Here is a 12,450-nt window from a genome sequence, read left to right as displayed (position 1 = left end):
GAATTTTTTTCAAGTTTAGCTAAATGCCGACAAAAAATACCCCAAACTGAATTTTTTTCCTCAGAAAATCCGGCAAATTAAGGCAGAAATCGTATAATAAATTCACGCGTAATGTCCATTTAAATTCATAATAGCGAAAAGTAAAACCGTTTTTTAAAGAGATGGCTAGTTGAATCAGCTGATTTTAAATTTATGTAGAAATTGTTTGTTAAAAAATTAAAATTAAAAAGATATTAAAAATATTATTAATACAGTTTTATCTTCATTAAGTCACCATCTTATCATATAAATATCTAGTCATATCGTCATATGCATAACCATTATTTAACAAAATGTATCTCAAAATGTATATATCATAAATACATTATTTAATATTGATTTTAGAAATTAATGAAATGGCAATTAATTGTTGATAAATATTAATTCTCAGCACACTAATGTTAAAGTATTATTATTGATATTTCGACGATAGAATTTAACTCTTTGGCTGTAGATGACTGAAATAAAATTTTTTACTGTCTGCTAATTACGACTTCATTCTTTTATTCATTCATTCATCCCTTTAACTATTCATTTATTCGATTACTCCTTTACTCATTTATCCACAAATTCATTTCTTCTTTTCATTCATGCATTGAAAGCTTTGACGAAACTGTGATGAACATGTACACATACCTACACACATACATACATACACACATACATACATATTAGACGGTTGATGCTGTGCTAGGCAACTTAAACAATGCTACTACCACTACTTAACAATAGAATACTATTACCACTAATAGCAGTTGTTTATACACAGATTTTTAAATATTATTAAGAGGAAAACAAGTAAAAGATGGCGACGATGACGATGATGACGTGACTAGAGTGTTGATTACTTCATCATCATCATTTTCTTTATCATTATTATCATTTTTGTTATCATCATCTCTATAAACGTCGTCATCATCATCTTCTTCATCATCATCATCTTCTTCTTCATCATCATTTTCAGAATCATCACCATCACGTCATCACCAGAGCGAAAAGACTCGTGATATTTCGGGAACGAAGTTTCTCACAAGCAATGAAAGGCAAGGCTGGTAGAGAGCTGCACACAGCGCTGGTAGAGAGTTGGGACACACACACACAAACACACACCCACACAAAACACACACGCACACAAAACACACACAAAACACATACACATACGCATATATATATATATATATATATATATATATATATATATCCATACATAAGTCAACTAATTCCATTTTACCACCTAAAACCTAAACCTTTGTGAAAAGCATATTCACAGGTGAATGAGATAAGAGAAATAGAAAATAGAAAAAAAGAGAGAGAGGAAGAAAGAGAGAGAAAGAGAGATAACGAGGGAGAGAGAGAGATGATAGATAGGTAGGCAAATGATAACTTGAATGAATAGAAGACAATTAAGTTTGCTTGAGAAGCAGCCTGCCAGCAAACTAAAATCTAAAGCTATGTTGCTATGCATACATCTTTTCATCACACTTCAAACATACATGTACGTATGTATGTATGTTTGTATGTATGTATGTATGTATGAATGAATGAATGTGCATGTATGTATGTATGCATGTATGAGTGTGCGTGTGAGTGTTTGTGATTGTGTACGTGTGATTATGTGTGTGTGTGTATTTAAAATAATTTGAATGTTTCAAATATACAAACTTGAAATTCTTTTTATGAAATGAAAAAACAGCCGTTTTAAAAAGAATATATAGACACATACACACATACACATACACATACATACACACAGACACATACACATACACACGCGCACACATGCACATTTACTTAAATACGTACATACAATACGCACATAAATACACACGTAAGACCTTAAAGATTCAAAACTTACCTTTAAGGGCCTAAAGTCCAAACATTATCAATGATACATCCATAGTTTATCATGTGAAATGTGTGTATCACGATTAGAATATTATTTATGCATGTATTTATGTACGTATGTATGTATGTATTCATGTATATATGTATTTTATTATGTGAAGAGTGTGACAGATGTGTTTTGTGTAGTGTGACATGGATGCATTATGTGAAGTCTAACTAACAAAATGAAGCAATTGTCACCCATCTACCTCATATCATGTTGTTAAACGTGTAAGCTTCACTCTGAAGATATTCGGTCAGTTTTTATAAAAACTCTGCAAATGCTTCTACATGCTACATAAATGGTTTGTATTTGTAAAATGCCAATCATTCCACAGAGGTCGATAGAAATAGATTGGGTATTTTTGGAAAGTTCATTTGTTTGTCTGTCTGTTTGTATGCACGTAGTGTGTTTGTTTGAATGTTTGTATTCTATATATGAATGTTTGCATGTGTGTGTGTGTGTGTGTGTGTGTGTGTGTGTGTGTGTGTGTGTGTGTATGTATGTATGTATGTATGTATGTATGTATGTATGTATGTATGTATGTATGTATGTATGTATGTATGTATGTATGTATGTATGTATGTATGTATGTATGTATGTATATTAAAAGAATATAGAATATATTTTATTTAATATTTTAGGATATAAAATTGCATATAGTGTATATAGTTTTATAGAGTTATATAGGTTTATATGTATGAAAAAATTGACTGTAGATAAATAAACTTGGAAATAGATGATTTAACGAATTATTGAATAAATAGATGAATGAAATATTGAATAAATAAATAGTTGAATGAATGCTGTACTAAAGAGAGTGAGTGAAAAAGGATGATTGGATGAGTTAAAAAATGAATAAAAAGATGTTTGGATGGAAAAATGCAAGCTCAAGTAAACAGCTGTTGCTTGCTTTTGGCAGAATCAAAACAATCTCATTTGTTAACATCTTATATGCATAGAAACCTTTTATAAACTCTCTCTCTTTCTCTTTTTTTCTCTCTCTCTTTCTCTCTCTCTATTTCTCTCTCTCTTTCTCTCTCTCTATTTCTCTCTCTCTTTATATGTTTGTGTGTGTGTATTCGTGTGTGTTTTCTGTTATATGGTATGCTATTGGTCTTACATTTTTTTAAAGCCTCATTTTCTGTGATGATGAAAACATATGAATATTGAAAAGAACATTAGCGACGACGACGATGATGGATGGAAGAGAAAAAAGAAAAATGAAGAAGAAGATGATGATGATGATGAGGAGGAGGAGTTCCTTAGCAAACTTACTTCAGAGTTACTGAATCAAGCTTGAAACCGACCTATAGGTCTGTATTGTTTTTCTTTTGGTTCTTTAATAATGTTATTATTATTATTATTATTATTATTATTATTCATTGTTTTTATTGATTAATAAAATCGTTATTTATTTGTTTGTTTATTTTAATTTTAATAAAACAAACCAATTTTTTTTAAATGCTTTGAAAATTTAACCTCTGATTCGCTAGCGTTATAAAACCGTTTAATTTATTTCATATAATCGTTAAAGACCGAATGTTAATAAATTAATGAAATAATATAAATAATGAATAAATTATCAATAATAAAAATTAATGAAATATTATAAATAATAATAATTTGAGATATATAAACGAATAGATGAATAAATGAATGAATGAATGAACGAACGAACGAACGATTGAAACGAACGAACGAACGAATGAATGAATGAATGAATGAATGAATGAATGAATGAATGAACGAACCAAGAAAAGAACGATTGAATGAATGGGTGGGTGAATGCACAACGGAATAACCAACTAACTAAATAAATGAGTAAAATGATAAATTTCACCAAGGACTTTGATGGCAAACCCACCACCATCACCATCATCATTGTATGTAACGAATGACTGGTTTCTATGGTGTCTGTCTGTAGTTTTCCTATTCGCTTTCACTTCTCTGTTCGTCCAAATACCAGGTAACCATCCCGTTTTAAAATATAAAATAGTTATATTATGTCATAATATGTTCATATTAAGAATTATGTGATGAAATTATAATAAAATATGATTTAAATGCTAAGTTATTGTGAGTATACAGTTCAAAAGTTATCAGAAATGAAATTATTTTGATATTATCGTGGGTTAATCGTTAGGATGATATTGGGATGGTTGTTGGCAAGTTTGAGGCCTTAGCCTCCTAGAAAATGAACATTTGTTTTTGATTTAGCCTATGATTAGCAAGTTGTTTTTATTTGTATTAGGTTTGTTTGGAGAAAATGGAATTTCCCCGGCTGAGCTTGTAATATCTAAAGGTGTGTTTGGCTGTTTGTTTGTTTGTTTGTTGTTTGTTTGTTTGTTGTTTGTTTGTTGTTGGTTTGTTTGTTTGTTCGTTGTTTGTTTATTTGCTAATATCAATAATTATTATAACTAGACGCGGAATCAATAGCAGATTTCATCAGCAACAAGCCAACTCTACTCAAAATATTACCAAAAATCGGTTGTTTTTTTTAAAGTAATTTTTTAATTATTTTAACAATTTATATAATTAAATTAAAATCATGATTGAGTATTTTCCAATCACACACTTAACTTAGCACGTGATAGACGGGAACCTCTTGGCATTCGAACTCAGTCAATGCGACATCACTGTCAGACACTTTAACCATTACTTTATTATAAATTACACACCAACAACATAGGACTGGACATTGATTTGGGGCTTGATTTCTTATGCGTTGGGGGTCTTACGGTTTCCTTCGTTTCAATCATCTCCAAAGACCACCGAAATGCACTGGTAGCCCTTCTGCAGTGGATCTTCTACCTCTCCATCGCTCAAGTTTGAATGCACGCTTCAAACATTTCATTGAACAATTTTTTCTTAATTTTATTCATCTCAATTGAAGCCAGACGATGTTTCATCTGTACACTATTTATACATTGTAAATTATCCGTACATTAATTTTTGTTTAAACTTCAATATTTTAGTTCATTCTTCTGTTATTTGTTTCATAGTTATGGGCAAGGGGTCATGTAACGAATGACAGGCCTTATTTCTTAATAATAATAATAATAGTAATAATAATAATAATAATAATAATAAAATAATAATAATAATAATAATTTTATATTTTGTTATTTGATAATAATAATAAAATAATAATAATAATAATAATAATTTTATATTTTGTTATTTGATTATCATGATTAATATCCTTTCAGGTCGGTCATGTATTTCTTTCCTACAAATGGTTACTACATTTCCTTCAACTTCGTCGTCGTCATCACCATTACTGCAATCATCATCATGGCCGATTCAATTATCACCATCATCATCATCACCATCATCATCATCATCGTCATCACCTTCATCATCATCAACACCTTCATCATCATCATCATCACCATCATCATCATCTTCATCATCTTCATCATCATCATCATCATTACTTGCTGTATACTCATCATCATCATCATCTCACCAGGGATAGCTTATTGTTAGAAATAAGTTTTGTGGCCATATTTTTGGCTCCGTTCGGTTTATTCGGCCTTCATGATGACGTCAAAACATCGCCCCGCCTACAACAACGACGCTCAGCCAATCAGAATCGAGATGGACACCATGGCAGCAAAAGACTCCTCTTCTGGTTGGTTCGTTGGATTTTGTTCAGACTCATCCTGGCCGAAGCTCTCACCGGATTGGACGATATTTTTGGAACGGGGGATGGAAAATTTTCTTTCCCGGAAGCTACGCAGAGTAAGTTTTTTTTCTTCTTACGATCTTTTTGATTTTAAATTAAATATCTAAAAATAAATTATATTTATTTTTTACCTAAATAATAATTTATTTATTGAAATAGAAATGTGTTTCTCTCTATTTGTTCTCCATTCAGATCTGATGCATCTGCACGAGAACATTGTTAGTAGCCCGTACTCTGTAGAAGCTGTAGCAGTGGCCAAATTGTGTTTTAAAAAACTTTTAATAGCATCAAATTGAAATAAAGTCGTAATTATTCAGTGTGAGTCAAAAAAAACACTTAATAACGTTAAATAAGAAACGAACCTACTATCCAAAGTTGCTTAAACGTTTCACACACACACATACACACACACACACACGTACACACACACACATACTCACACAAACACACACAGTTGCTACCAACGCCGATAACTTGGCTTCTGTTTTCCCTTCCGTCATCTTTAGTAGCCACAGTGACAGGGCTTCACTTGCTGAGTGGCTTGGTGATGAGCGCTTTGGTCATTTTGCCATCGAAGCGTCTGCATGGTGTGGTCTTCAAATGGGTGGTATGTGGGCAATTTGTGGTTTCTGTAAAAGTTTTTTTGTCATCATTATCATTATCGCCCCCATCAGCATGGTCACATTTGTTGTTGCCATAATTACAAGTGGAAAATTATTAGTTTGATTTATATTTTTATCAAGTTTTTTTTTTGATTAACATCAATAGTTTGTTGTCATATCATCATCATCATCGTCATCATCATCATCATCATCGTCATCATCATCATCATCATCGTCGTCGTCATTTGAAACAGCTGTTGACATTTCTATCTCGAGTCATCTTCAGCAATCAGGGATTCTACCCTCTCCTCGTCATCACCATCTCTCTCTCTCTCCTAGACGATCATTGGTTTCTTTCTTGGAAGAGATACTTCTCCAAGTGCTGTACGTGGATTCTTGCGATAAATTATTTCAAATTTTTAGTAACGTTTCTTTAAAAATAATTAATTTTTATTATGAAATTGAAAATTATATGTATGGAAATTATTGTTTCATATTCAAAAAATTATTTTTAATGACAAAAAATCAGGCAAAACTAGCCAAACCGACACGGCGCCGTTATGCGAGCATCATTCCAAACCGGAAGTGAAGCAATCACGTGACGCACACCCATCGAAGGTGACGACATCATCCGCCGAAGTAGTCAAAGATTCTAAAAAGGAAAAAAAATCCAACGGGATTTCATCGACTTTTAGGGCGATTTTGAAGGTTTCAGCTGGCTTTGCGGTTGTTGCGGCCATTTTGGCTTTATACGGGCTTCCCGCCATCACTCAAAATGGCGAGGATGATAATGATGAGTTGGCGGGAAAAGCTGAGAAAGAAGATGAAGAAAACGCGCACGTTTCGGTGGTGGTATCTCTAATGGGTTAGTGGGTCGATGTGTTTGTTGGCTGGCCGGCTGGTTGGTTGGTTGGTTTGTTGATTGATTTGTTTGCTGGTTGGCTGGTTGATTAGTTGGCTGGTTGATTGGTTTATTTGTTTGTCAGCTGGCTGGATGACTTGCATGCATTTCAAATACTTCAACACGGAAACTCAAAATTCCAAATAAATTTTTCACGATTTCGTCAGCGGTCATCTTGGAATCAGTACACAGCTTGAGTGGCCTGCAGATTCTCGTGTCCATGCTCATAGCCAGCACATCCCTATTTTTCGAATGTGCCCTGACTCTGAAGCGGTTAGGAAATCAGTGAATGTTAATTTTTTGCTTTTGAATTTGTTAATCATTCATTAATTTACCAGTCTATCCGACTATTTATAAATTTATTCGTTCATTCATTCACACACTCATTCTTCATTCATTTATTCATTCATTCATCATTCACTCATTCATTTTCATTCATTCATTCATTCAATCATCCAATCGTTCTTTTATTTCTTCCTGTAATAAATTGTTCAATTGAAAGTATCTCACACCTCAATCGCGATAACGAATGCGGACAATTTATAATTTATTAATTTATAATTAATTAATTGTAAAAATAATTTTTAATAATTGTAAAAAAATTTACAGAGAGTGGCCAAGAAATACTTCTGCCCAATGGCTGGGGAGGTGGCTTGGGAAGGTGAGATTACTCTCAACATGTGGTTTGGTGGTCTTTCTATTCGCTATTTCTCTAGTAAGTTTCAAGTTTTGATGGAAATATATTTAATGAAAATTAATTTTATCTTAAAATTTTATAAAAATATGGAACAGAAATACGATTAAGACAATAATTTCAAAGAAACAACACAGAAAACTTAAAATGAATAAATTTTTCATTTTCCATGAAATAACATCGTTGGCTATCTCGGGTTTCGAACAACCGACAAATGAAATACGTACGAGACATGATACATACAGAGAGAGAGAGAGAGAGAGAGAGAGAGAGAGAGAGAGAGAGAGAGAGAGAGAGAGAGAGAGAGAGAGAGAGAGAGAGAAAGAGAGAAGAGAGATAGAGAGAGAAAGAGAGAGAAGGAATAAAATGAGAGATAACCGAGACAAACAAACCAATGCTGATGCAGGTACCGCTAACATGGTATGATGGCCAAACATCTGGTCAGTACCTGCCGAGTGAGTTGCAAGAAACTTATTTGTGGTCACATAAGCACTATAGACTCGTCAACAACTATGTCACTGCATCAAAGTTTGTGTGTGTGTGTGTTTGTGTCTGTGTATGTGTGTATGTGATTTTTATACTTATGTGAAATTAGATTACATTTTTATTCATCCTTTTAACCAATTGACCAACCAACCAACCAATAAAGCAATCACATCGAATCACGTGGCAACAACTCCACGCAACCAACCAACAGGCGTGTTGAAATAAACGGCTCTCCAATTGGTCGGCTGGAGGTAATTTTTGAGGGCAGTCATTCGTTGAAGGGATCTGATTGGCTGGAGTATTCTTTCAAATTTAAACCAGGAAATGTAAATGTTGTGCCACCTTTTGTCGGTGAGTTATTTTAAAAAGCGTTTTAAAATTTAAATATTTTCAGTAAAAAATAACCAAATTATTTTGAAGTGTAATTTTTGGATTTAAAATTTATGCATAACACCGCCCACCTTTTAGCTCCTCACCATCCACGATTGGACGAGACGTTACATCTTGCCTCACGTGACAGCTACAAAGAACATCATTGGATACTAAATTTAGTCTACAGGCTGCTAACCAATCAGGAAGAAGGTAATGCTTGGTTGACCCGTCACGGTTTCACGAAAGTTTTACTCGAATAATTATTTGATTCTTAATTTATTTGTCAAAAAATCATGCCGATTAAAAATATTAAAATGACTTTGTGAGGATCAAACAAAAAGATACAATAATCTACGTAATCAAAACCACGTGATTATAACCACGTGATCAATATCACGTGATTTAATCTACCAACCAATCAACAACCGGTCACCGAAAAAATTTAAAACAGTATTGGAGTTACTGAAGGAAAGCCCGTTTCAAGATGGCCCGCCTAGGTATATGAGGGCATCATTGTATAGATACAAATTCAACAACAACGACCACAATAACGACGACGAAGATGGTGGTGATGGTGGTAAAGAAAATGAGGATGATGATGGTGGTGATGGTGGTGGAAACGTAGTCGGTGGTGATGATAAAGATGACGAAGAGAGGTTTGTGTAAAGATTTTTTTTTGCCACAAAGTCGTTGTTAAATGAAATATTTTTGGGTTTTTAGTATTTGGTTTGTTGAAATTTTGCAATACAACGTAAAAATTGTAAGACTTTCTGCAATAAGATCCCCAAAGACAGCAGCAACAACATGGTGGGACCGGAAATGGATTGGTTACTACCTTCCGGTACTGTCAATCGACGATCCTAAATTTTCAGAATATTTGAAGTTATCCGGAATAATTAGGGTGAGTCAATCGGGAGATATGTAGATGTACCCGTGTCTTGAGTAGCGTAGTGGTGGAGGTGTTTGTAATTTAAGTGAAAAACTTAAAACAATAATTAATTTTAATTTGAAAGTAAAATAAATTTGCCAGATAGAGGACCGAGTCGGGCAAAGATCTAAAGAATCGAACTGCAAACATTCAAACGTTCTAGGTTCCTTCTTGTCTTTCGTGAGGTCGCTTCTTGGTCAGAGTGACGGAGGTTGCCTGTGCTTGGTCCTCATTTCGCTAGCTCTTCTATTGGCTCACGTTGATTTATCTTCATCATCATCTTTTTCATCATCTTCACCATCTTTTTCATCATCTTCATCGTCGTTGTCGTCAACTCCTTTGGCGACAAAACGCGGGAAATCGCCGCGTCCAAATCAGCAGTGTTCAAATAATGGCGGAGTTAAGACGGTTGACCATGACCAGCATGATCAGACGGATGTAATCAACGTGCCTATTCATTACGTAGATAAGACAAGGATGTAAATAGGGGAAAAAATATTGAATTGTCTTGAATTATGTAGTGAATTAGGATGAATTGTGAATTGTACGGTACGGTTTATTTGTTCCGGTGGGCTGTTTGAATTTGCGAATTATTTTGTAACGTTTATGATTGTGAATTTTCAAAACGGTGATTTATACGGTGAATTATTGGTGGCGTAGTTTTTATTTGAAATATTCAAACAATAGATAGAATGATTTTCTTTTGAAGATGAATGAAAATATTATATCGCACGAATGTTTAGCTGAGTTGATGGTTTTAATGTAATGTAATTCTCATCAGTTTGATAGGAGAGTTAGTGTAGTAGCTTGTGACACACACCCGCACACACACACCCGCACACACACATACAACACACACACGCACGCACGCACACACACAAATATATAGATAGTTTCTATCCATCTATTGAAAATTTCATATCTGCTGAGAAGAAACATTTTTTTAAGGAGTTTGAAATTAATGACATATGACTTTTAAAGTTTTTTATGGTGAGAATTTGAAAATTTACGTCAGAAATAACAATAAAAGTTATGGTAATTCAGATGTGATATCTTCTTTATTTTAAATTAACTAATTGGCAATTAATTATTTAATTAATTTTTCAATTATTTTTTAGTTACATTTTTTTCTTTCTCTCCACACACAACCCAGCCGAACGTTTTACTTGGTTTTAATAAATGCCTTCAAAACTTTTAAATAATTTAATTAAGAAATTAACTAAGAAATTAATTAAGAAATTAATTAAGAAATATTGGAATAGTAAATGATGACGATGATGATGGTGATTACTAACAAAGCCATTGGCTTGCTTACTAACGAAATTGCAATATTTTCATTAAAATTGACAAAAATAATTTCAAATTTCATAATTCAAGGTTTATTGGTTAATTAGTTGATTAATTGATAGGTTAGTTAGATGATTGATTGGTTGATTGTTTGGTCAGTTGATTTGATTCAGCGGTTGATTAATTGATTTATTTGTTGATTGACTGGTTAATTGATAGTACAATATCAAACAGTATCTTAATGAACAAAGTAGTATCATAAAATGAATAAAGATACTTTTTCTAAAAATTTTAAAACTTCTCAATTTGATTTCATCGCGATATCGATAATGATGATTGTGACCTGACTGATTAAAAAGCATCAAAGAAAATTTTTCAGATGGGATGGAGAATTTGTTACGGAATCGTTGGAGGAAATGACGTCATGCTAGCGGTATTCTATACTTAGTGAAATGTATCCCATCAACTTCCATACCAAGAGAACAAGCTTTTTCAAAATCTGGAAAACTGATAGGCATAAAAAGAAATAGATCGCGAGATAGTTCAATTGAAGGGTGTGCGTGTTTAAATGATTGGATGGAATTACTTGGCAAATAAAACTTGTGTATATGTCTTATTTTAATAAATTTTGAATAAAAATATTTTTTAAACCCGCTCGCGTCATTTCTTTGATATCTATTGATAAAGCGAGCAAAATTTTAATATAAAAGCGCTTATAAATCTACGCATATTGGCTCAGCTTGGCTTGGCTTGGCTCGGCTTAAAATTGGATGCAAAACTAGGTGTGGTCTCAAACTATTTAGAATTCACCCAGAAAAATTTGATTTGCGTGCGTACATATGTAACACTGATTACTGTTACTTTTATAATGAATTTATATACTATATATAAAAAACGAGCAAAATTTTAATATAAAAGCGCATATAAATCTACCCATATTGGCTCAGCTTGGCTTGGCTCGGCTTGGAATTGGATGTTAAGCAAGGTGTGGTCTCAAACTATTTATAATTCTCTCCGAAAAATTTGAACTGCGCGTCTACATATATAGCATTGATATATAGCATTGATTATTGTTGCTTTTTTAATAAATTTATATATATATATATATATATATATATATATATATATATATATATATATATATATATATATATATATGTTGGTAATAGACCATAATTTTTTAATAATTTTAATTTTATAGAATATTGTAAATATATATATATATATATTGTAAATATATATATATATATATATATATATATATATATATATATATATTAATTTTATTAACAAATAATTAATAAGATTATATAAAAAACAATATAGCAGATTCAACCAGCCAATCAGAAAGTTTCGAAGGCGTTCGATTGTTGACGTCAATTTAGTACGGTTAGCATTGTGGTTAAGACTGTATAATAGTGTAGTACATACATTAAATAAGTTTTTTACTGATGTGAATAATTGAAATGATGAGAATGTATGGCTGAAACGAGTATAAATAGGAGCTGAGACAGCATGAAAATCAGATCAGGCATTCTGCCTCGCTTAAGGCTTGAAGCGGTCTG

At 32.6% G+C, this 12,450-nt stretch overlaps 1 protein-coding gene across 1 annotated transcript; it reads left to right on the top strand.

Moving 5' to 3' along the window:
* Nucleotides 1–4,147: 4,147 nt before the first annotated feature.
* Nucleotides 4,148–10,081, top strand: HELRODRAFT_191912 (hypothetical protein; the record flags this gene model as incomplete). The annotated part of the gene is made up of 13 exons (XM_009019973.1): nucleotides 4,148–4,229; nucleotides 4,617–4,753; nucleotides 5,137–5,165; nucleotides 5,400–5,671; nucleotides 6,070–6,222; nucleotides 6,747–7,069; nucleotides 7,728–7,844; nucleotides 8,219–8,340; nucleotides 8,510–8,649; nucleotides 8,767–8,880; nucleotides 9,122–9,326; nucleotides 9,436–9,571; nucleotides 9,701–10,081. The coding sequence occupies 13 exons, from the start codon at nucleotides 4,148–4,150 to the stop codon at nucleotides 10,079–10,081; spliced, it is 2,211 nt and encodes a 736-aa protein (XP_009018221.1).
* Between the last annotated feature and the right edge of the window lie 2,369 nt (nucleotides 10,082–12,450).

Source organism: Helobdella robusta, assembly GCF_000326865.2.
Source record: "Helobdella robusta unplaced genomic scaffold HELROscaffold_26, whole genome shotgun sequence".
Classification (NCBI taxonomy): domain Eukaryota; kingdom Metazoa; phylum Annelida; class Clitellata; order Rhynchobdellida; family Glossiphoniidae; genus Helobdella; species Helobdella robusta.
Note: the sequence above shows the minus strand (reverse complement) of the source record. Positions and strands in the feature narration are given on the sequence as shown.